The sequence below is a fragment of the Baudoinia panamericana genome (genome assembly GCF_000338955.1).
Source record: "Baudoinia panamericana UAMH 10762 unplaced genomic scaffold BAUCOscaffold_2, whole genome shotgun sequence".
In the NCBI taxonomy this organism is placed as follows: domain Eukaryota; kingdom Fungi; phylum Ascomycota; class Dothideomycetes; order Mycosphaerellales; family Teratosphaeriaceae; genus Baudoinia; species Baudoinia panamericana.
The window spans coordinates 1,507,850-1,531,946 of record NW_006911258.1 but is presented as its reverse complement, the minus strand read 5'-3'; the positions used below and the strand labels follow the sequence as shown (position 1 = coordinate 1,531,946).

General features: G+C 54.7%; 10 protein-coding genes across 10 annotated transcripts; 9 read left to right on the top strand and 1 right to left on the bottom strand.

The window, feature by feature from the left end:
- Positions 1–2,421, top strand: BAUCODRAFT_63450 (uncharacterized protein; the record flags this gene model as incomplete). Its single annotated transcript, XM_007674435.1, has 1 exon — positions 1–2,421. The coding sequence occupies one exon, from the start codon at positions 1–3 to the stop codon at positions 2,419–2,421; it is 2,421 nt and encodes an 806-aa protein (XP_007672625.1).
- Positions 2,422–2,923: 502 nt separating this feature from the next.
- BAUCODRAFT_119676 (uncharacterized protein) lies at positions 2,924–5,547 on the top strand (the record flags this gene model as incomplete). Its single annotated transcript, XM_007674434.1, has 2 exons — positions 2,924–5,248; positions 5,302–5,547. The coding sequence occupies 2 exons, from the start codon at positions 2,924–2,926 to the stop codon at positions 5,545–5,547; spliced, it is 2,571 nt and encodes an 856-aa protein (XP_007672624.1).
- Positions 5,548–5,622: 75 nt separating this feature from the next.
- BAUCODRAFT_64075 (uncharacterized protein) lies at positions 5,623–6,745 on the bottom strand (the record flags this gene model as incomplete). Its single annotated transcript, XM_007674433.1, has 4 exons — positions 5,623–5,786; positions 5,841–6,217; positions 6,277–6,303; positions 6,357–6,745. 4 exons carry the CDS (start codon positions 6,743–6,745, stop codon positions 5,623–5,625), a joined length of 957 nt encoding a protein of 318 aa, XP_007672623.1.
- Positions 6,746–6,867: 122 nt separating this feature from the next.
- BAUCODRAFT_30585 (uncharacterized protein) lies at positions 6,868–8,052 on the top strand. Its single transcript, XM_007674432.1, has 2 exons — positions 6,868–7,231; positions 7,293–8,052. Exons 1-2 carry the CDS (start codon positions 7,085–7,087, stop codon positions 7,800–7,802), a joined length of 657 nt encoding a protein of 218 aa, XP_007672622.1. The 5' UTR covers positions 6,868–7,084; the 3' UTR covers positions 7,803–8,052.
- Positions 8,053–8,727: 675 nt separating this feature from the next.
- Positions 8,728–10,461, top strand: BAUCODRAFT_119716 (glycoside hydrolase family 5 protein; the record flags this gene model as incomplete). Its single annotated transcript, XM_007674431.1, has 8 exons — positions 8,728–8,843; positions 8,915–9,019; positions 9,071–9,120; positions 9,175–9,245; positions 9,298–9,520; positions 9,571–9,687; positions 9,737–10,263; positions 10,354–10,461. The coding sequence occupies 8 exons, from the start codon at positions 8,728–8,730 to the stop codon at positions 10,459–10,461; spliced, it is 1,317 nt and encodes a 438-aa protein (XP_007672621.1).
- A 766-nt stretch (positions 10,462–11,227) lies between these two features.
- BAUCODRAFT_63884 (uncharacterized protein) lies at positions 11,228–14,598 on the top strand (the record flags this gene model as incomplete). The annotated part of the gene is made up of 4 exons (XM_007674430.1): positions 11,228–12,292; positions 12,342–12,780; positions 12,876–14,245; positions 14,308–14,598. 4 exons carry the CDS (start codon positions 11,228–11,230, stop codon positions 14,596–14,598), a joined length of 3,165 nt encoding a protein of 1,054 aa, XP_007672620.1.
- Positions 14,599–15,478: 880 nt separating this feature from the next.
- Positions 15,479–16,696, top strand: BAUCODRAFT_365674 (uncharacterized protein). Its single transcript, XM_007674429.1, has 3 exons — positions 15,479–15,953; positions 15,999–16,399; positions 16,450–16,696. The coding sequence occupies exons 1-3, from the start codon at positions 15,853–15,855 to the stop codon at positions 16,659–16,661; spliced, it is 714 nt and encodes a 237-aa protein (XP_007672619.1). The 5' UTR covers positions 15,479–15,852; the 3' UTR covers positions 16,662–16,696.
- Positions 16,697–17,101: 405 nt separating this feature from the next.
- On the top strand, positions 17,102–18,772 carry BAUCODRAFT_30581 (uncharacterized protein). Its single transcript, XM_007674428.1, has 8 exons — positions 17,102–17,325; positions 17,388–17,539; positions 17,595–17,689; positions 17,747–17,883; positions 17,950–18,277; positions 18,335–18,341; positions 18,415–18,446; positions 18,508–18,772. Exons 1-8 carry the CDS (start codon positions 17,170–17,172, stop codon positions 18,717–18,719), a joined length of 1,119 nt encoding a protein of 372 aa, XP_007672618.1. The 5' UTR covers positions 17,102–17,169; the 3' UTR covers positions 18,720–18,772.
- A 579-nt stretch (positions 18,773–19,351) lies between these two features.
- On the top strand, positions 19,352–21,306 carry BAUCODRAFT_30578 (uncharacterized protein). Its single transcript, XM_007674427.1, has one exon. It carries the CDS (start codon positions 19,698–19,700, stop codon positions 21,189–21,191), a length of 1,494 nt encoding a protein of 497 aa, XP_007672617.1. The 5' UTR covers positions 19,352–19,697; the 3' UTR covers positions 21,192–21,306.
- Positions 21,307–21,561: 255 nt separating this feature from the next.
- BAUCODRAFT_63040 (uncharacterized protein) lies at positions 21,562–24,015 on the top strand (the record flags this gene model as incomplete). The annotated part of the gene is made up of 2 exons (XM_007674426.1): positions 21,562–23,558; positions 23,697–24,015. 2 exons carry the CDS (start codon positions 21,562–21,564, stop codon positions 24,013–24,015), a joined length of 2,316 nt encoding a protein of 771 aa, XP_007672616.1.
- Positions 24,016–24,097: the final 82 nt, after the last annotated feature.

Below are 24,097 nucleotides of genomic sequence, written 5' to 3'. Positions count from 1 at the left end.
ATGCTGAAGAGATGGGAGCGGCAGGCTTGGACATGCCCGCAATGCGCTCATCGACAACGGAAGATCGTTAAAAGGTGTCTTGTCACAAGCAGCAATGCCAAGGGTGCTGCAGCGGCGGCGGCGGCAGTAGCAGAAGAGTGGCAGCCAGTGTCGAAGGCATCATCCAGCGCCTCCCACGATGACCGGACGTTACGACACATCTTCGACTCACCCGGCTTCTGGAAGGATTTTTCGGCAAAGACGAAGTACCACTATGGCGGCAGACAGACAGGCTTGTTCCGGAACGGGTACCTCACGCGACCAGAGGGCTTTCAACAGTTTGCTTCGGTAACGTTGGCGAAGTGTGAGCGTATAGTGACAGCCGTGTTGTCGTATCAGACCGTTGAAGAGCTCAGACGAGTCGCTCGAGATCTGGATCGATTGAGCGACCTACTATGTCGCGTGATCGATTTGAGCGACTTTGTTCGTTCCGTCCATCCGGACCGGCGTGTACAGGCTGCGGCGAGCCAGGCCTATGCGACCATGTTTGAGTACATGAACGTACTCAACACGACTACGGGGCTGAATGATCAATTGAAGAAGGCCTCTGCTGTACCGGAGATCTACGACTCATGGAGCGAAGAGGAACGTACCGTTGCTGCCATATTGATTAAAGACTTTTCGAAGTCGGCCATCGACTTGGCTGAGACGGACAGGCAAGCATTTGTTGACATCTCAAACGAGATCGCACAAGTGGGCAACGACTTCGTTGAGAATATGGCGGCGGAGAAAAGCACGCTGAGCCTGGAGTCGAGCAGGCTGAAGGGCATGGATCCGCTGTTTGTTCGACAGCTGACACGATGGGGCTCCGTACAGCTGCCGACGGTTGGTATGCCGGCCACACTTGCGCTCAGATACGTCGAGGATGCCGACACCCGGCGCGAGATCTATATGGCAAGCCGGACGTCGTCACACAGCAATCTGCAAAGACTAGAGCAGATGTTGAAGCGCAGAGCAGAATTAGCGAAGCTCAGCGGCTACGATAGCTTCGCTCAACTGACGCTGGCAGACAAAATGGCAAAAACGCCAGAAGCGGTGACCTCCTTCCTGGATGCGCTCGCAAAGGAGAATGCACCTAGAGCTAGGGAAGAGGTGCAGGACTTGTTGGAGCTCAAAAGGTCAGAAGCAAGGGTCGGCAACTTCCCGGCCGAGCTGAATGCATGGGACCGAGACTACTACACAGCCCAGCTCATGTCCGGCATGCGCTCGAAAACCCGCGCGCCCGACTTCCTATCCGCTTACTTTTCGCTCGGCACGGTGATGCAAGGCTTGTCACGCCTGTTCCATCGACTTTATGGCATTCGGCTTGTCCCGAAGGAGACACTGCCGGGCGAGACATGGAACCCGGATGTACGCCGCCTAGATGTGATCGACGATCATGAGGGCCACATAGCAGTGATTTACTGTGATCTATTTGAGCGAGCTGGCAAGAGCCCGAATCCCGCCCATTTCACTCTGCGATGCTCCCGCCGCATTAGCGAAGAAGAGATGCAAGAAGCTGCCGAGCTCTCTTCGCAGTCTGACAGCCCGTTTGCGACCGCGCAGGAAGCCGCCAACGATGGCTTGGCGACAAACTTCAACCCTCGTGACGGCAATGCCCTCTACCAACTCCCCACTATCGCGCTAATCTGCGATTTCTCACTCCCTCCTCAGCCGAACTCCGGTCGGCCTACCCTATTGACGTTTCGTGAACTTACTACTTTATTCCACGAGATGGGTCATGCCTTACATTCGATCTGCGGGCGCACTGCCTTACAGAATGTCGCCGGTACGCGCTGTGCCACCGACTTCGCCGAGCTGCCATCCGTGCTTATGGAGAACTTTGCCTCTGCGCCCGAAGTGCTAGCGCTCTACGCTCGACATTGGGAAACCGATGCACCCCTTGACCCAACCCGGATCAAGGAGCGGGTGGAGCTCGACCGCAGAATGCAGGGTGCGGAGATCGAAAGCCAGGTGCTTCTCGGTATGCTAGATCAGGAGTACCATTCTGCCCGACCTTTGACTTGGCCGGAAGGAGGCATTGGTGAGAGTACGAAACTATACCATGAGGTCTGGAACAACTACTCCCAGGTCCCTGAACCGCCTGGGACTTGCTGGCAGGGGTTCTTTGGGCACTTGTTCGGCTACGGAGCGACTTACTACTCGTACCTCTTCGATCGAGCTATAGCGGGAAAGATTTGGAGGGATGTCTTTCAGCGCTCCGCAAACGGTGCCGTGGACCCGAATGCTGGCAAGCGGTTTAGGGAGGAAGTATTGAGGCACGGAGGCGGTAGAGATGGGTGGCGGTGCGTAGCGGGTGTGCTTGGAGAGGAGGGAAGTCCGTTGGCGGATGGGGAGCGGAAGGCGATGGAGGAGGTCGGGAGATGGGGTGTGCATAGCTAGGCACGCACAATACTAGGACCATTGACGTTCCCATTCCGGCGCATTCAATGCTGTCGGCCAACGTGAAACCGTCGCGCATAATGCGGCTAAGTCAGCCCTTAGATGCTGCCATAATCGCTGAACTGCGATATTTTGGCTATGATGAGGTCCATGGGCGTAGTCGTACTCAAACAAGCTTCAGTCTCGATGGAACGTAGTCCAAAGCGGTAGGACGACAGATTGCAAATTGCTGATAAGGCTCGGCTCGCTTCTCTCCCTCAGCTTGCGAATGCGAAACGGCGAGGCGTTGTTCCTGGAAACCGTTGAAAACACGACTCATCGTCGCCACATGGCCTTCTGTATTGCGCACGTTAACGAGAATCCGTCCTGTCTGACCAGTGAGAGGCACGGTTTCCGAACCTCTTCAAGGCAATCGCAACGCCGACTGCTCCGGCCGTGTTAGGCTTCCACCTGCATTTCGGCCGTAACGCTTGGCCACCAACATAGCGCTACTTGGGATGCAATGGCAGACTCGTGGATGTATCAGTACTCACAAGAAAACGTCGGCAGCCAGCAACCCATAGGCTCTGCTGGATCGACACCCGGACCTGGCTTATCTGCCTTCAGGGAGCCTAGTTCGCCTACCGAATCCTCTTCCAAAACACCGGTCCACAGAGTTCGGCGTCGTAACCGACTGATCACAAGCTGCCTAGAATGTCGTCGACGCAAGTTGAAGTGCGACAAGGTCGCGCCATGTACGAACTGTGTCCGCTTCAAGCGCGACTGTCTCTATGTCGCGACGGCGGATCCGACTAGTCAGGCCAAGCTCGCCGACCTCAAGGAGAAGATGGGCGCTCTTGAGCGTAACCTGGAGCTGGAGATGGCGAGTAAATCCGGCAAGCCGCATACCGGAGGCGCCAATGTGACGAGGATCGCACCTGTGGACAGCCACACTCATATTGACGCGGACGATACCGACGATGCGCCCGATGATGAAGATGTATTGGAACCTACCCCCTTGGCCGCACTTGACAACACGTACGAAGACAACGGCGACGACGAGCTGATGGATTTAGGCGTGCAGATGGGCAAGATGCGCATTTCCGAGCGCATCGGCGGTTGGGTTCGACCGAAGCTTGTGGACGAGCTCAACGACACGCTCAAGGACGTCACGGGTGGCAAGTCGAGATGGTCTAATTCGCCTTTAGCGAGAGACCACCGTGACATTCACCCGAACGTGCAGCAACAGCACGCTATCAAGGCGAGCCCCAAGAGCTACATCGGGCCTGGACCGGACTACATTGCTCCTGCTTCCAGCTTCTTCTTCCCTGGCACCAACATGAACACTAGTCTAGTTGACTATCTGCCGTCGAAGGCTGCAGCCGACCAGCTTGTTACGCAATATTTCTTCGCGGTGCACCAGGTGTGTCGCGCGGTGCATCGACCGACATTTGAGACTCAGTATGCTCTGTTCTGGGCCCAGATAGCGACCGGTAGCGAGCCTGTGCCTGCCACCCAAGCCGTCGTCTTCGCAGCCATGTTCTCCGCTGCTGTGAGCTTCACGGATGTCCAGGTCACGCAACGCTTCGGGACTTCAAAGGCAGCGCTGATCGACAGTTTACGCTCTGGCACGGAGATGGCAATGGCAAAAGCGAACTTCCTACGCACCACGAGAGTAGACGTGATGCAGGCATTCGTTATGTACCTCATCCCCCTGGTAAGGGCGGAAGTCTCACGTGCCCACTCGGCGCTTGTGGGTACGGCAATTCGTCTGGCAGAGTGTATGGGTCTGCACCGCGATGGGACACATTACGCCATGAGCCCGGTAGATGTGCACGTGAGACGGCTGCTCTGGCACCAGCTGTGCTTTCTGGACTTACGAACATGCGAGGCTACAGGGCCAAGACCGCAGATCAGACCCGGCGATTACGATACCAAGTTTCCACTTAACGTGAACGACTCCGATCTTCTCAACGATGCCACTGCGACCCAAGACAGACTATACTGGACCGATGCGACTCTCTTCCGTATCAGAGCAGAGACCGTCGAATTGCGGAGAGGGCTGTTCTTTGATATTGTGCAGATCGACAAGAAGAAGAAGTCGCTAACATCAACTATCATTAAGATTCAGAAGACATGGAATGCGCTAACGGAGAAATACTTCGCCATGGCTAATGACTCTGTTCCACTACAGGTTTTGGGCAAGCATGTCCTGACTCTTGGCGTTCAAGGCTGCTTCCTCGGAGCACTGCACCGTTACCTGTTCAGCACGGCTCAGAGAATGCCAGATCGGCTAAGACAGATTCTTATTGAAGCCGGTCTGATGCAGATGGAGACGGCCATCAAGCTCGAAACGTCTCCCGAACTAGCTCCTTGGGCTTGGTATAGGGGAGCATTCAATCAATACCACAGTGCCCTCTTGCTAATGGTAGAGGTCTATGCCTACCCAATGCGCAAGGATGCTCCGCGTATTTGGAAATGTCTGGACTACATCTTCGACATCCCACCGCATCTGTCGCCGAAACAGAAGGCGGAGCTCGTCATAACCGATTTGCGAGACCGCATGGAGGTGTATCATAACATGCGGAAGCTGAGGGCAACCACGCAGATGGAGGAACGGGTAAGCTCTATGAGTCACTCTGCGCTGCCCAACAAGAGGGGCTGGGACGTAACCGGCAGCTTGACCTCTCTGCCGTCAGGTGCGCAGACCGCAGTGACCCTACCACCCATGGACTTCAGCCCGCCGCCAGTGGAACCAGGCAGCTCCGAAGGCGCCAACAGCAGGCATGGAAGCTACGGGGGAGAGGACACTGACGCCGTCATGACGATGATGGATGACATTGACTGGGTACGTCGTTATTTTGGTCTCTTACTGAGTGCTTCTGCTGACAACGTCGACAGAACGAATGGGACAAATACTTTCCGATTGAGAATAACAGCGGTGAGCTTAATGTCGCAGAGTACGACTTTGCGAGTTTCACTGGCGGCTACAGTGGCGGTCCAAGTATGGATCCATCCGCAGCATTTGCGGCTGCTGCAGCCGCTACTGGGACACTTCCGATACCTGCAGCACAAGACCTGGCAGACGTCACTTTCACACCGGCGTACTACCCGTCGCACATGCCGCGGGGCCAGCCGGGCCTGTAGCTGCGTTGCATGACTTGCGAACCTTTACTTTACCGATGACCGTTCCCTGTAGCCTAGGCACCCTTCTCATAGCTTCTAAGCACCCGGCGGAGACCCAAGCTCGTTATGATACAGTCCGCTTGCTTCAACCTCGGCACACCATAGCTTCCACGGTCTGTATGCGTGGCCTTGGTTTGCAGTCCAGGCGTCTTTGCATTCGCGGTCGCTGAGGTACTTGATGTCCTCATGCTTAGCCGGACCTGTAAGAACAGAATGTCAGACAACAAAGTTGAGCATCGCACACCTCGACGTACCGGTCTCCTTCTCGCCTCCGCCAAAGCGCTCCCCGACCAAGCCAACATTGTAAGAGCCCTGCATCAACAGCGCCGTCGTCTGTATCCGGGCATTAGCGCATGTATAGATGGCACGCCAGACTGCTTCCTCGATGGAGGCGCCTATGCAGGTGAATCCGTGACCGCGCATTAAGACGGTCGGATTAGGCGGAAAGTCCGGCATCTGGGTTGCTTGAGACGTTACGAAGTTGCGGAGAAGGTTCGTCGTCTTCGAGATCATGGTCGATGGATTGAATCCGGCAGCCAGTCCCGCACCTAAATGCTCATTATTGACGAGCAGAGAGTGAAGATTATCCGAAGCCTTATAATGCTGTGATATATCGTAGATTGGACATAGGCTGCCTGTGGTGTACGTTTCAGTATTGAGAGATTGCACAGAATGTGGTTGAAACAGTACCTACCCATAGCGCCACCCATGTGATAGCTATGCTGGATTCAGCGGGTGGGCAGAAAAGGGAGAACGTTGTGCCGACTCACACTGGCCGTAATGGGACGCTGCTGATACTGAATGGGATGACAGCTTCATTGTGCGCGTGTACAACGGCCTGGACGCCCTTGTATTTCTTATAGATCTCACTATGGATGAAGCGTTCCGCATAGCCTCTGCCGGCGTCTGGGTTCACAGGGCTGGCATCTGACACTCGATATTCCTCAATGTCGTCTCGGCTCGACACCAACGCCGGCGCCAAGGACTTGGAAATGAAGAAGGTAGAGGTGTCCTGTGTGTTTCGTACGCTGATATGCCCGTAGGCATCAACAACATTGTGATAATGGAGGATGTGGTTTGCGGTTATCAAGGTGCTGAAGAGCTCTTTGCTCATGGGCTTTGATGCCCGCGCGAGCGCCGTACGCGAGTCTTCTGCCATTGATCTTGCCTCTGAAATGGTACTTTAGTATCTCTTGTGCCACAGCTGTAGCTGTAGCTGTATTGCATTGCCGGCCTTGAACTCGGCCATGACGCGCGCGGGGCGTACCGGCTCTGCATGATCGATGTGCGATAGTGGGGTCGTGAGCGGTGATGATGTCTTCGAGAAGACCATCTACGGTATCGCGGGCGTGCATAATGCTTGTCGAAAAACGTTGCAATTTACATTGAGACCTCGACAATACAACTCATTGCCTCGTCTTAGCTTTGGGCGACTGATAAATTCCAGTTAACCAGATTCATCCCTCGCAAGCCCGACAGCATCAGCGAGCCGACCAACATGCCTACGACCGAGATCGCCATCTTCGACCTGAAAGCCGGAGCAGACGTTGGAGATCCAGACAACCATGCGGCCTCCGTTGGTAAGAATACATTCGACACGCTAAGGACCATCGATGGCCACCACCAGACAAACTTCGGCTATCAGGTGTGTATGGAAGCTTGCTTGAGTCTCCGACACTGCTGATGGTTATACTCCCGCTTTACAGGTCGAGAACCCAACCCGCTTCCAGTTCGCCATAACATGGGACAGTCTCAAGCACCACAAAGACTTCATGGCCTCGGACACATACGGACCGTTCTTAGACCGGTTCAAATCGATTGTAGATGACAGCACGCACAAGCCGGAGATGTGGCACGTCGACTTCCAACCAGCTGGCGGCCTTAGTCGCGTCCTGTCTGCACCAGTGACCGAAAACGTAGTGTTGTATTTCGAAGGTGAGCCTCCAGCAGGATACCAGGAGGGTGTCTCAGAGTTCTGGAAGGCCCTGGAAGAGGAGACGAACCTGCGAGGATGGTGCGGAGGCGTGACGCACGAGACGCTTGAGCATGAGGGCGTAAAAGGGAAAGCTGCGATGTTCTTGGCCGGCTGGGACAGTGTAGAGGATCATATGAAAGCAAGAGAGGCGGATGGGTTTAAGAACAACGTAGAGAAGCTGCGAGGAGAAGCTAAAGGGAGGCGACTGTGGCATACAACGTTCATGCAGGATAGGTCATGAGGTGGCATGAACCGCCGTCCAGAGGTTAGTTGCTGGGTGCTCACTGAAGCCATGGCAATCGGTTGTATGAGGAGCACAACGGTAAGAAGACGAATGTAGAAACTTCATCTCAACACTGAGCATAGGTTGATTCCAGCATCATTAGCCAATCTCGGCGTCCTGCAGACTTTTGGCCTATATCTCGAGAGGCTTTGTCTGCTCCTGCTTTCATGTCTTGTGATTGCCGATTACATGTAATCCAACGGGGAGGTGTTAGCTCTTGCTACCTAGGAAACAAAGGTACCACCGTTAGAGTCGTCCGCGGTGGTTTGCAGCATCACGCGCAGCATGTGTACTGAGCTGCGTCTTAGCAACCGGTTTCTGTGTGAGAGAGTAGCAACGAGCTTGTTTGCCAAACAACATTGGCCACGCCGCCGTTTGACGCTACTACGTAAGAAGGCTGAACGGGCAAAGATCGCTCGGACTAGCAGCGGCTAAAGGCCATCTGTTGACGCGTCCTCAGCGTTGGTTCCGCAGAGCCGCATATAGATGCGAGCACGTTGTCAAGAGCGTTATCGTGATCTGGGCGGCCGGCCGGCGAGGCAGGACGACACTTGCAAGTTAGCAACTACTTCAAAGCCAGGGAGACCCAGAAAATTGTCCGCATAGGCTGCATAGACCTCCGGGGGCGTGTAAAGAGCAATAGGCGGTTTGAAGTAGGCAAGCAGAACGCCAACCAAATCTCTCGGCATGCATCCCGTGCGGAGCCGTTACGCCACTCTCTAGGGGTCTAAGATTAGCGCTAGCACGCTGTTGACTTCCTTGACGAGGCCAACGTTGAAACTCCGTACTTTCCTTCCAACTTCTTTGCTTCGTATTAAAGAGCGTGTGAGCATTTACTGGCGCCACCAAATAGTAATACTGTCCTTCGCTACCTTCTTGCATAATGATGGGCTCTTTCAAATCAGGCTTGGCATGGCTTCTATTTGCGAGTGGTATGGGCGGCGCAGAGGCGATTATCAGAGGTGTCAACCTTGGAGGCTGGCTGGTTACAGAACCATGGTGCGTTGACTTGTGCATGCGCAGAGCAACGAAACAGCTGTGGCATGATCATGGTACTGACCGGATCGCAGGATGACACCCTCGCTATTCAACGCCACAGCTACTGAGGACGAGTGGCACCTGTGCAACGTGTTAGGGAAACAACAGTGCCTCCAGACCCTTCAGCAGCACTGGTCGTATGTTTGCTACCATCACAATCCAATCGTACTCAGCTAATAATCTCGCAGAACATTCTATACGCGGGATGACTTCGTGCAGATCAAGGCTGCTGGTCTTAGTAAGATTGACTTGCAACGCATCGTGCGGGTATCACTGCTAATATGCTCCGCAGCCGGTGTGCGTGTTGGTCTAGGCTACTGGGCTGTTGATTTACTCGACTACGAACCATATGTGTCCGGCCAGGCAAGCATCTCCACCTCGTCTTGATGGCGATCCGCCTCTAACGTGCGTACAGTACCCATATCTGATTCAGGCCGTGCAATGGTGCAAGGAACTCGGTCTTACTGTTTTCATCGACCTGCACGGTGCACCAGGATCGCAGAACGGCTGGGAGGAGACGGGCCTCGTAGGAGCTATCGGCTTCCCCGACAACCAGTCTAACGCAGACCGTACCCTGCATGTTCTTCGAAACTTGACTACCGAATTCCAGAAGCCGATTTACGGTGGTGTAGTTACCAGTAGGTTGCTTTTTCGGTCACGAAACAGCTTTTACTGACTCTCAATACAGACATCGAGCCGCTTAACGAGCCCATCTTCGCCGATGCGCAGTTGAAGGCTTTCTACACTCAGGCTGCCAACGTTATTATTGCGTCCAACACCAGCGGTGTCAACTTCACGTACCACGGTTCGTCAGCTTGTTGAGATGCTTTGGATGTGCTTGCTGATATGTTTAGATGCCTTCTATAACCCGCCACCGTGGAAGAACTATGACCCCAACAACGTGAATGCAGTCGTGCCGGCCGCGCGCACAACGCTCGACACCCATCAATTCTGGGCGTTTCCACCTTTGACGAACCTTACCACCACGCAGATTCTTGAGCGCATTTGCCAGTACGCACAAACGATGGACCCGGCGAACAGCCACATTCCGCCCACGCTTGTTGGCGAGTGGAGTCTGAGCACTGGCTACACCGCAAACTCTACGACTGATGCATCCCAGGACCAAGCCAAGCGAACCTGGTTTCGAACGCTGTTCGAGGCTCAGAATGCGGCCTACACTCCAAACGGTCCGAACCAGGCTTCGATCGGCTGGTACTTCTGGGCCTGGAAGACCGAGTACGACATTGACGCATGGTCCTTCCGCAAGGGCATTCAGTATCAGTACATTCCATCCAATGTCAGTAACATGTCGACGTACGCTTTCCCGATACTGGACAATGGATGCATCAATACCAACTTCAGCTACACCGCACCTGCAAGCGTCACTCCGACGACCGCTTCGACCTCCGCAAGCGGAACGTCCGGCGCGTCGAGGGCTAGCGGTACGGCGGCGGCTTCTACGACCAGGCAGTCGAACGCTTCGGGCACTTCGACGTCAAGTGCTTTCGGCTTGTCAGCAACACAGTGGCTGCAGCCTGGACTTGCTGTTGCCATGGTCGGCTTAGTTGGCCTGCTCTAAGTGTGTACATATCGTGCAGCGTGTGGTTTTTGGGTAATTGCATGGCGGAGCGTTTGCATATTGGAGATCAGGTACACACCCGCATGGCATTGGGTAAGGCGGCGTAATGTGCCATTCGAGGCACGGAGTAAAGTTTTAGAAAGCCTTTGTCGGCATAAACACGCTCACTTGGCATCTTCGGCTTCTGTCATACATGTAGCCTTTTGGATATTTCACGAGATTCGGTAATCGTGCAGGTTCCCACTAACGCAAGAGGACGCGGGAGCTAACGGTACGGTTAATCGATGGCGGAAATGGGTATCTGCAATGTCACCACATCTCTCTTTCTACGCACCGCATCCAACAACTATCCTTCATTATTCCGCTTGACGTACACTTTGCGCATAGTCGCTCATTCTTGGGGACCGCTATACCGCATCACTTATACTGTACTTACTGCCCGCAACCAACCATTCCATTTGGGGGAGCGGGTGCTGAACAGGTCGAACAACATAGAGCGATCACTCCTGGATGCGCAATCCGATGCAGAAGTGTTTCGCGGGATATACTGGAGGTTATAAACGAGGTACATCTATTGCCCGAGCCATATATTGCTGGGATCGTCCTGGAGCACGCGAGCACACGGTCAGCTCGCTTTCCGGGCGAGCGTTGACCGAGGATGAACGGGTATACGTACAATTATGAGCCCAACCTAATAGGTCCGGGTGACCAATACGATGGTAATGATAGCATGATGATGGGCGGACCGGGTGGTGTTGGGGATGGCATGGTTGGTGGGCAGTCACTGGACGATATTGTCAACCAGAACGCGAAGGCGATGAGAAGGCAAAGCATGCCGCAACAATACGGAGCGAACATGACGCAGAATCATATGGACGGTGACATGAGGCGGATATCGATGATGGACTATAGCGGCGCGTCACCGGCAGCGCCAATGAACAACTACGGGTACGACCAAAATGGTATGGATCAAAGCGGCATGGCAGCAAGCACATCGCCCGCGCACCCTTCTCAAGGTCATCCACGCAGAAGTCAGAGCAGGCGGGAGTCCGGGACTGACCTTGCAGTCAACACTTCCTTTGCCGGTACCGCACCAAATTACAACGCCATGATACACCCTCACTCTGCGTACGCATCTCCTGCGCACCATCAGCAGCAACAGCACGGTTTGGACCTGGGTATGAGCAGCCCTTATATCGACACTGGCATGAGCATGTCAATGGACTATGGTGTGCAGTCAAACCAGGGCGCCATGGGTGCCGATGCAATGGATCTGAACATGTACAACCAGCCGCAATTCAACAATTCCGTCATGAGCTCGCCAATGCATCAAATGGCGCAGCAGAGCACCAACAGTACACCACGGGCGCAGAACCAAGAGGCCGGCGGTGGCAGTAACATGAGGCCGCAATACGGCAACCGAAGCACGCATTCCGGCAGTAGCACGGCGCGGAACCCGTCTAGAAGTCACAGTCTGCACATGTCCGACTTGTCCAGTACGGCAAATAACGGCACGCCAACAAATCAGCCCGCATCGAACAACCAAGCCCAGCAACAGTCGAACAGCTCGGGCGGCTTCACTGGGCAGCCGCAGAATCCTGTGCCAGGCTCACGACAGGATCGTCCCGTGCCTGGTCAGAATACTCAGAAGTACGATGGTCTCAACGGCCCGCTTCCTGTCGACCCATCCAATTACAACCCGAACAACCAAGGCTTCGCCTGGGAAGCTCCAGAAGGCGGCTGGCCGTCAACAATGATTGGAAGGCCCCACATGCAGTCTTCTTACAAGAACGCCTATTCATCGACTGGCTTTGATATGCTTGGTGTACTAGTACGTTCTGCCTCTTACCGCTATAGTGACCGTAGCTGACCATGCGCAGATGCGTGTTGCAACGCGCCCCAACGCAGAAATCAATATAGGTGCTGTTGACCTGTCATGCGCCTTCGTCGTGTGCGATGCAGAACTGGACGACTTTCCAATCGTCTATTGCTCAGACAACTTCGAGCGCCTGACCGGCTACACCAAGCACATGATCCTCGGTCGTAATTGTCGATTCCTGCAATCTCCCGATGGCAACGTTGCCCCCGGCATACGACGTAAATACGTGGATGACGACTCGGTGCTGTATCTGAAGAACATGATTAACCTCCGGCGAGAAGCGCAGATTTCGCTTATCAACTACCGGCGTGGCGGCCAACCATTTATGAATCTGCTCACCATGATACCCATCACTTGGGATACTGAACAAGTCAAGTTCTTCGTTGGATTCCAAGTTGATCTAGTGGAGCAACCGAATGCGGTTACTAATAAGAATCCTGGTGAGTGCATCACATCGTCTGAGAGGCTTTCAAGGCGAAAAGCTGCCTCGTCTAGTATGTTGATCGGGTGTAAACCCTACTAACCTGTGGCACAGACGGCAGTTACTCCATCAACTACCAGCGAGGTATGACCATGCCTCGTTATACGATTAACGCACCGGATACGTCGCAGAAACAGGACCTTGGGCAGACAGTACCACGCGACGATGTCTCGGCGATCCTATCCACGATTGGCTCAGGCGAGTCAGACTACGCCAAGCGCATGTGGGACAAGGTTTTGTTGGAAAACACTGACGACGTAGTGCATGTGCTCTCGCTAAAGGGACTGTTCCAGTGGGTGTCGCCTTCTGCACTGCGAGTGCTGGAGTATGAGCCGAGCGAGATTATTGGCACGGCGCTCAGTTCCGTGTGCCATCCTAGTGATATTGTACCGGTGACTCGTGAGCTGAAGGACACCTCGACAGGTGCTTCGGTCAATGTTGTTTTCCGCATCAGGCGGAAGAACAGTGGCTACATGTGGTTCGAAGGCCACGGCTCGCTCCACACAGAACAAGGCAAGGGCCGCAAGTCCATCATCATGGTTGGCCGGGAACGGCCAGTATATACCCTCAGCAAGAACGATATCGTCAATGCTGGCGGCATCGGCGAGAACGAGCTTTGGACTAAGATGTCGACTTCCGGCATGTTCTTGTTTGTGTCTTCGAACGTCCGACAATTGCTTGACCGGCAACCCGATGAGCTGGTTGGCATCAGTATACAGTCACTCATGCGAACGGAATCAAAAACCGAGTTCGGGAGGATCCTGGAACATGCCAGGACCGGAAAGAAGGCGTCAGTCAAGCACGAGATGATCAACCGAAGAGGCCAAGTCCTATCAGCATTCACCACCCTTTATCCCGGCGATGCAACTGAAGGCTTGAAGCCAACCTTCATTGTCGCCCAGACGCGACTGATCAAGTTCAGCAGAGGTGGCCAGACTAGTAGACCCAGCCTCTATCCGAAAGCCGAGCGTGGCTCGAACGACTCCGCCACCTCGACCGCGTTGCAGCCGCTCTCCGCTACGCCGAATGCGACTGGTGATCAAACACCCACCTCGGGCATTTCCGGCAGCCGTTACATGGCCACCGACGGTTCGGCTGCCACATACGCAGGGCAGAACGGGCTCGTCATTGGCCGTCAAGACGTGTCATTAGCATCCGAGGATAACCTGTTCGATGAACTGAAAACGACCAAATCAAGTTCGTGGCAGTACGAAATCAGACAGTTGGAGAAGCGCAATCGGATGCTAGCGGAAGAGGTCCAGGCCCTGATTGCGGCGAAGAAGAAGCGGAAGCGGCGAAAGAACGGCAGCAACTTCACGAAGGATTGCGCGAACTGTCACACCAAAGTCACGCCCGAGTGGCGGAGAGGGCCGAGTGGACAGCGAGACCTCTGTAACAGCTGCGGTCTGCGGTGGGCGAAGTTGGTAAGTCGCGCCAGCCTTGTGATGGGAATGATCTGTAATTCATGGCTGACACCGGGACTTAGAACGGCCGCGTTTCGCCACGGACATCGTCACAACATTCTGGTGGTGCAGCATCCGACAAAGCCTCGAAGGCATCTGCATCTCCGCGTCACGCATCAGGGATGAGTACTGCACAGGCAATCTTCAAGACCGAGTCGCCAACCAACCAGCCGCCCATGTCCACCGTCGCTACCCCTGGCATTGAGCCTAGAGGATCGCCCAAAGCTGTCAAGCCGCCGGAAGGGCATGGCGCGAGTATGGAGGGCGCTTCAGGTGTGCCGGACAAGATCGACGAAGGTGTGGAGCCGGACTAGGCGGCCGATACTCATGAGGAAGGACAAGTCATACAATGGCATATCGCATCTATGCCTCTTTATCTGGATGGCGGCGATAGCGTGGGCGCTTGGGGTTAGCAGCCCGGTTAGTAAGTGGGCAATTTGTGCCGAGAGGGTGGCTCTCCGTTTGCTTGCCTGGATACCCAATGTCACGTTTACGCGACTTTTCTGCGACGAGGATCATGACTGACACGGCGGGAAGCATTATCAAGGGTGGTTTGGCCGTTGACGATTGGGCGACACTCGTGTAGATACCTGACTTTGAGCTTTGGGCACTGCGTAGCAACGCGCAGGCGTCATGTTTTGAAACAAACCGCGAACAACCTCATCCGGTTAACAGACTTCAGTCGCACTCCAGATACTCGCCCTGTTAATCCGAGATCCCTTAGACACCACGCACGTGACCGTCCTTTGCGACTGAAGCTCATGCGCCTCGGCGTTCTGAGTAATGACGCGCGGCAACCAATGGTGTGCTTGTACTCCATATAGCCTATACAAGAGTGACTGCATTCGCTCGTCGTGGTAAACTAGCTCATGCGATCAGCTCCATGCTGTCAAGCCTCGGGATGTAGGTTACGAATGCCACTGGTCTAAGCCGGCATCCAGGGGCAGCTGTATGTCGTGAAAGGAGGAGGACGACTGTTTGCCTTCCGTCGATCGACCATGGGGAAACATTATTTCGAGCAGTCTGTGCAGCCGCAAACGGTGCGCTACTCACGCGCTTATGCCTTTCGAGCTATGGTGCCACAACCGTTGCACCCTTGTTCCTGGTGCTCCTAGATATCCGTCCTTTTGACTTCTTGCTGATCGCCCACGAGGCTTTTCGACTTTGGAGTCTGTTCGGTGCTGCTACTCGCCGGCAAGTTCGATGGCATAATGGCCTGTCGCCAGCCGTTCGCCTCTGGCTTCGACATTGCGACGGTCACCCACTTCCACGCAGCTTACGACATTCATATTTGTACTTGAGCACTGCGACAGAAGCCAATCTTCCGGGCCGTTTTGCGTAACAAGCTTTCTTGCATACAACCTGTCGTCTGCAAGCTCCTGGTCAGCATCGCTACTGCGGCACACTCCCTCTGCGTGACATACGGCGCCGATCCTGCGTCTTTCGTTTCTGTCGCTTGTGTCTCAATAGCGCATAGGTTAGCTGCAGCTGCTATTACGAGGTGGCCCTGCAACCGCTGAGCAGCCATCAGGACATTCTTCGTCTCCAACAGTGCAGAGGGTGGTGGAATGGACAACTCGCAGAAGATCACCATCACGGTCTGCGGCGATGGAGGGTGCGGGAAGTCATCGATCACGCTGCGATTGGTGCGCAGTCAGTGGACTCATGAGTAGGCTCCTCTCTCGCGCATGCGAACAATCTCTGACTAGCTCAGATACGATCCGACAATCGAAGACTCCTACTCGGTGACGCGAACGATCGATGGCATCACGTACTCCCTCCACCTCACCGACACAGCAGGTCAAGAGGAATATCGAGGATTATGGTCTGCGAGCAATCTTGGCGCGGATGCTTTCTTGCTTGTCTATGACATTACACGGGGAAGCTCGCTGCAGGGCCTCGAATACTTTAACCAGATGATCGAGATTGAGCGAGAAACACGCTTAGAACAGGGCCAAGTCCTGCCAGTATGCATCGTCGCTGGCAACAAGTGCGACTTGCAAGGGATGCGACAAGTCGGCGCGAAAGAGGGGCTGGAGTGGGCGAAAACAAGAGGTTGCGGCTTTATGGAAACCAGCGCGCGGGAGATGGTGAACATCGAAGAAACATTCGCATGTGCGTATTGAAGGGTGTGTTGTTCGATGCGTCTGCTAACACGGAATTAGTACTTGTACGAAGAGTACGAGATATGCGCAGAGATCATGCTCGAGGCATACAGCCTACGCTACCAAGCGCTGTGGCTCGGACGCAGCCTTTGGATCCCCTGCCAGTATCGAACGAGAAGGCCGAGTCAGTTGAGCCCGACACCTCCGCGCCAGATACGCCACAAGAGAAACCGAAAAAGCGGAGCTTCTGGTCACAGCTGAGATGTTGGTGAATATGTATTGGTATTTGGTTGGCCATCTGATTTTGTTTGCTCGTTCAAGCGTGTACTATCGGCGGTATGGCTAACGGGTGGCAAAGCATTGCCAAGGGAAATGTACGATAAAATGTTTGAGTATCGCAGGTCCACAACCACACCTGAGTCCCGGTTGCGGAGCCTTCACTACATAGCAAGAGTAAAGATTTACAGCTAAGCGCCCTGCGATGCATATCCCTATCGAACCGCCAGGCGCCTTCGACAAGCCTACGAGTTCCATAGTATGTCTCCATGTTAGGATGACGGTGGCGTTGGCTCTTATATAGGCTCGCCGCTTCATGCCACATAATAAGTAGTCTTTAGGCCGAGAGTTGGCGAGTACGTGAACCTGCGTTCAATTGTATCAGGCCTGTCAACTGCACATGCTCTTCCCCGCACCATTAACAGCAGGCATCAACGACACTTTCAACTCTATATATGCCACCAATACACCTTACAAGTCTCTGCACACTGACCATTGGCTGCAATGGCGACCAACCACCAAGGGACAATGGACAATTACCTCCTCCGAAGACCAAAGAACGTGGCCGCCTGGGCGTTGAAGGCAAAGCAGAGACCGTTGACCGTCAGCAATGCGCCTTACACAGCACCACCAAAAGGACACGTCGCGATCCAAGTCATTGTATGTAATTCAAGCCTGATCTGCCTTGTCAACGACGGCTAAGTGCCGTACCCGCCCTATAGGATGTGGCGATCAACCCGATTGACTGGATCATGCAAGAGTCCGATCTGTTCGGGCTTCAGTATCCGGCAATATTCGGCTGCGACGTTGCAGGAGAAATCATTGAAGTCGCTGATGATGTTCGTGATCTTCATGCCGGGCAGAGAGTTATTGCGTGCGTACCACGAGAGGCCACCTTCTCACTAGAGTCCAAGCTAATGGCACGTTAGGCACTGCAATGGTTACTCAGCTAGGGATGCATCGCATGGCGCCTTCCAGAAGTGTGCGATCGTTCCCAAGAATGCGGTTGCGGAGTTGCCTTATGGTTCGTCATTCGAACTGAGGCCGGGCGATAGGCGTGCGCAATGCTAACAGCACAAAGGCATTGCGACATCGATTGGCGTGGTGTTACCGCTTGGCATTTCGACAGCAGCAGCAGGACTTTACCAAAAGACCTTCCTCGAGTTACCCTTCCCATCAGAACAACCGGAAGCATTAGGACGGACCGTACTGATATGGGTGCGTGGAGTAACTATACCCGATGCACAAGCCCTAAAGCATACTGACGTTTGGGCTTGACTATAGGGAGGCTCTTCAAGCGTGGGATCTTGCGCGATTCAACTTGCCGTTGCTTCAGGGGCTGAGGTTATCACGACCGCAAGTTCGAGAAATTTCGATTACTGCCGCAAGCTTGGTGCTGCACAGTGCTTCGATTACCACGACAAGAACGTCGAGGACAGCATCATTGCCGCACTAAAGGGCAAGACAGTGGCCGGCGCTTATCACGCCGTTGGTTCTGAAGACGCCACAAGGGCCTGTGCGCGTATTCTTGATCAGTCTCAAGGAAAGGCTATTGTGGTAACAGTCAGGGGGGTGCCAAAGGGTCTGCCGAGCTCGGTGAGAGCGAAGTCAAGTGAGTCCGCGTACATGTTCCTCAAGCCTTGCGCAAGATTGCTGACATGCACCACAGTATCCTCGTACGAAAACTCTTGAGTGTTGTTATAGTAATCTAACTGGACAATCACTGACGTTCAATCACCACTATTTTAGGAGTACGATCTTCAGCAATGAAGTGGGCCCCTGTAAGTCTACAATGGTCGTCTAGGAGCTCTGCATGCTCTGCTAACCAGAGCAAAATCTTAGATATATGGAGGACGTTTCTACCTCGAGCTCTGCAGACGGGAACAATAGTTCCAGCGCCGGACCCGAAGATCGTCGGTGAGGAGTTGCGATCGGTCCAGCTGGGTCTCGACAAGCAGAAGGCTGGCGTGTCTGCGGCGAAGATAGTTGTAAGCAATATCTCACAGGCTGGATACCGTCACCGCCCCCTCCAAACCACTCCAGCCTGGCATTGAGCCTCCGCGTCGTCGATCTACCTACCTTATGCACGCCGAGTTCTCCCTCCTCCCCACTATCTGCGCTCCAGCAACCTTGTACCGTAGATATCGCTTGCACAGTCAAGTAGCCTTAGCTTTGGAGACTTCATAGGAACGCATTCAACGAAGCCAAGGCTATTGACCAGACACTACGCTGCTGTACATCGGTACGTGAAGTTACGATTTACTTGACCTAGTGAGCTTGCGCAGAGAGCGAATATCGAGTATGGCAAAGCTGCTCTAGGAGTTCTTCGACGGGATCCAGCTTCTTCGAGGGAGATCAAGCAGCTTAGGGTGTGTATGGAAGGATAAGAAGCATACGCACCGGATCGCATTGGAAGCAGCGAGCAAGCAATCGCCGGCGACAAGACTATCATTGAGACCCTCCAACTACACGGTTCAAGAGTTCGGAGCCAGGATTGAAATTGCGAATTGAGAACTGGCCATAGTCACGTGGCAACATTAAAGTCCATCTCTCAACCCACACGTTCATGCACATGCAGTCCCTGTGGCTGTGGCGCACCTTCAAGCCACAGCCGTCAGTGAGGCTGAGCCGAGGCCTAGTAGACCGAACGTGCATCGTCATCTGGTGATCTTCTTCTTGGTCCACCAACTTCTTGATCTGCAACATGACTTGACTCGTCTTCCCCTGCCTTGTTGCGCGCCAGGAATTAACCTGGAACTGACGCAATGCCCGCCTTCACAGCCCGGAACACGAGCGTCACCCCCGAAGATCGCCATCACTGAAACAGGGCAGCCTTCTGAAACGCGCAATGGCAATTGAATGTTAGCGACAATGTGACCAGAATGCTGCAATGACGTGTGATGTGCCAGGGAGTGAATGTTGCAGTCGAGATAGGTATAAGAGACTTTCTTAAACCGTTGTCTTATGCTCCAGTTTTCCTTCCTACCACACACCACATATTCAAACCAGTACTGTACCAGAAAGCACTCATCATGGGCATCTTGGGCAAGCTAGAAGACAAGCTCACGGGCTCTCACAAGCACGAAGACCAGAACAGACTGCAGAAGGAATCCGAGGCTGGCGGCCACCACGGTCGTCATGAAGCCGAAGGCTACGCTGGCCAGCAGATGATGGGCGACAATACCCCTGAAGGCAGGACGCACGATTTGAGGCATCCAATTCAGAGTGCAACCAGCCGCACTCACGGCGAGCAGTATGGTAACATGCCAGCCGCCGGTTCGGGTTCGGCTTCTTCGTACGCTGACGACGGCTATGGCTCCCAGCCAAACACCAACAAGATGCTTCCGCAGGAGCCGTATGATCCCCACACCATCAAGGGCCAGAACATTGCAGCAAATGCTGCTTCCAGGGATCATCACGGCCATCACGGCACTGGTATGACCGGTGGTCGTTCAGGTCAGCATAATGACCTTGAAAATCCTTCGGCTATCCCTTACGCCGGTAACGAAAGGGTTGGCGAATCGGGCATGCACCCGGGTTACAATGACCAGCACCATCATGGACGCGATGCTGCGATGGGCGCGGGTGCTGCCGGTGTCGGCGCGCATGAGATGAACAAGCACCACGGTCACCACTCGGGCCACGATACTGGTCGCAGTAGTCATGAAGCCAATAGGCACCACAATGGTCGCCACGAGGGTCGTGACGCCGCCCTGGCTGGCGGGGCTGGTGCAGCCGGTATCGGTGCTTACGAGAGTGGCAAGCATCACAACACACATCATCCCGGCCGCGAAGCTGCCCGACATCACAACGAGCCTCACATGGGTCGCGATGCTGCCCTAGCCGGCGGCGCCTACGAGACCGACAACCACCACCACAACCACCATCACGGTCGTGATACTGCCTTCGATGGGCACGACAACGACAGGCACCACAACGGTCAACACATTGGTCGGGATGCCGTGACGGCGGGCGGACTTGGCGCTGCCGGTGTGGGCGCATACGAAGCCAATAAGCATCACCGTGACCATCGTGGCGACACTGGGCCAGCTTCCAACACCATCGGTCCGCATTCGAACAACATGGCGAATGTAGTTGACCCTCGGGTGAAGCCTCAGCCTGATCAGATGAAAGACCGCACCACCGCTGGTCCTCACAAGAGCGATATGCTGAACAAGTTGGATCCTCGCGTGGAGTCCAACCCGGCAAAGGCGCACGAGCAAGGTCAACACGACCACCACTACGGTCGTGATGCTGCTGTGGCTGGAGGTCTTGGCTCTGCAGGCGCCGGCGCGTACGAGCACGAGAAGCACCACGGCCAGCACCATCAGGGCGGTTTGCCACATCGTCCTCACGAGGGTGCATCAAACACTTCTTACGGGCAGCCACAAGGCCAGGGTGCGATTGGAGGCGGCAGTGGGACGGGACTTACGGCATCAGGTCTTCCTACGGAGAAGAAGCTTGGTGGAGCTTACGAAGCTGGCTACAGAGATGCTATGGCGCATATTGAGGCTGAGAGGAAGTGAGGATTGGGCGCTCAATCACCGAAAGACTTTGCGCGAGCCACTGAAGGCTATCGACCTTAGTCCTGTACAATAACGACAACTATAATGTATTAATGAACTTACTAGTCTGCCAGCCATCTTGGTAACATCCCTGAAGTAATGGCAATGTTGCACCCTTCGGTTGTGATCGTGTGACGTGCCTACTATTTGTGGCTTAGCGCAAACCTAAGCGGTGCTCGCGGCGAGTTACGTGACGTCCTCGCGACCAGCTGTCCCTTTCATACGGAAGCCATCCGCCAGCTCTCATCACCTATTGCTCATCTCGATGATTACAACAGCAATACCACCGTTACTGGCCTCATAGACCAGCGCGTTCGGTCAACGCAGCAAGATGAGGCTGGCTTACTATGCCGGTGCCTCCACGGCGGCCGCAGCTGCGTGTCTGCTGAAAGCCTTCCATGAACGACCGAACTTCTACAGCGCCACCGTCTATCTGTCACAGTCGAACGCGTGTCTTCTCATCCTCACCAATCTCTGCCTGGTGCTGGCGTGCAGCATCATGTATGCGCTACAGCGGACGCTCTACGGTCCCCTGCGGCCCATCGAGATGGAGCAGCTAAGCGAGAAGGCGTGGTACGCTGTGCTGGACACTCTGCTCGCCATGCCAAGCTTCAGAGAAGACGTTGGTGGATGGCTGCTCTTCATGTTCGTCCTTCTGCTGGCAGGCAAGGTGTGGGGCTGGATCGGAGAAGGTAGGGTTGATATACTAGAGCAAGGACAACCGACACCAGGCGGTAGACACAGCGAGTGGTGGCTCCATGCACGATTAGCGACAAGTCTCTTACTGAGCGTGGTGTTCAATCTGGGCATGCTGGACTACTGCGTCGAGACGGTCATGGCCGACCCACGGCCAGGAATGATGGTCATCTTCACGTTCGAGTTTGCAATACTCAGTATCTTCTCAGCTTTTACCGCTGCGAGGTATGCATTGTGCTTGATGACGATCAGGGTCGAGAAGTTACAGCTCAAGGAGGCAGTCGAAGCGAGGAAGAGCGAGATCCGCGCGGAGAGAGCGGCAGCAAGACGAAGCCATATCGCAAGTGATCAGCCAGCATCTAACGCTCCTGCCCACGATGCGCCCATCGAGGTCGATGAAAATGAGGTGGACACACCAGGCTGGGAGGACAAGAGACGGTATCTGTTCGCACTCGAGCTTTTTACGGACTTCGTGAAGTTGCTCATCTACATTGTATTCTTTACCGTCAGCATAACATTCAATGGACTACCCATGCACATTATGCGCGATGTCTACATGACCTTCGCGTCCTTCAGCAAGCGAATTAGCGATTACGTTGCGTACCGGAAAGCGACGAGTGACATGAACACTCGGTATCCGGACGCGACTACGGAAGAGATTAGGGGCGATGCATGTATCGTGTGCAGAGAGAACATGATCGCTTGGGAGCAACCAGCCGCCGTACAAGGACAAGGACAAGCGCAGCCAGCAGCTGCTCGAACGCCACCACGGCGAGATGAGGGCTTGCGGGCGAAGAAGCTGCCTTGTGGGCACATCTTACACTTGCGGTGTCTGAAGGCCTGGCTGGAGCGGCAGCAAGTATGTCCTACGTGCCGTCGGCCTGTTGTTCAGCAAGCCGCTGCTGCACCTGGAGGTGCGCCTGGTCAGGCCGTTGCTGGTGGCGCTGTTGTGCCAGGTCAGCAGGCACAGAACGGAAGACCACAACGACCGAATCGAGCACGCATCTTCAACTTTGGTCCCCTGCGAATAGGATTCCTGAACGGGCCACAAGATCAGATACAGCAGGTTCTAAACAATATGCGGAACTTGCAGGCGGCGAACCAAGACGGGGCAGCTGGTGCTAATCAGCAAGGCCCGAACCATCTTGGGCTTCAAGTCCCCTATCTGCCAGGCGCGCAAAATGGTGCCGTGGGCTCTGCAGGTACTGCCGGCGGACCTCGAGCGACTGTGCCAACACAGGTACAGATGTTGCAGTTGGAGCAGCGGCTCATTCACGAAGCCCATAACTTAGGCATCGAACAACAGCAGCTTGCGACACTCAGATTGATGGAGGCGGAGCTTGCGAGGCTGCGCGCGCAGCATTTGCCTACGCACCAGGCTGTTGGCACCGGCAATGCAGCCCAGCGGCAGGTTCAACAAGGAATCATCAATCCAGGCTGGATGCCAGGCTTAGGCGGGCAGTTTGCATGGCACCCGCAGTTTGCGCCGCAGATGCCACAGCAGCACGACATACTCCAGGGCAGTGCCGGCCAAGGCTTGGGGCGAGGGGATTCAAACTTACCACAAGGATTGATATTGCCGGAAGGCTGGACCATCATGCCGCTGCGTAGGGCTGACGGTGGCAATGGTGCGTCTGTCGTTGCTCAGAACCAGCCGCCGATCCAAACTACCACAAACGGACCTATTGCGCACGAGAGTGGAGCCGCGGGATCGTCGTTGACACAGAATAGCACGGCACCGGCTTCTAATCAACCAAACGCCGTTCCAAGGAACGACAACGGCTCGCCCCTGTTCGTCCCGACTGCCACCACGTTGAATAGTAACGACGCAATTGCACAATCTCCGGCACAGCAGCCATCGACTCAACAAGCTCCATTGTCCTCAGCGAACAAGACGCCATGGAACGCGCAAGACGGCTGGAGCTTTGTAGGACAGAACGGTGAGTCTGCTACTAACGGCAATTCAACCGTGCCAGACCAAGGCTCTGCGAACGGTGAGCCGAGCGCTGAAGAGCAGCCCCTGGAATACACAGGGAAAGGCAAGGGCAAAGCAGTCGAGATCGAAGACGCGCCTGATCGCGAATCCTGAGACCTCCACACTGTATGACATAATCCGTTGGTTATTGGCATAGCGCATGGCGTTTGGGCGGAGTAGCTTGGCTGAGAAAGAG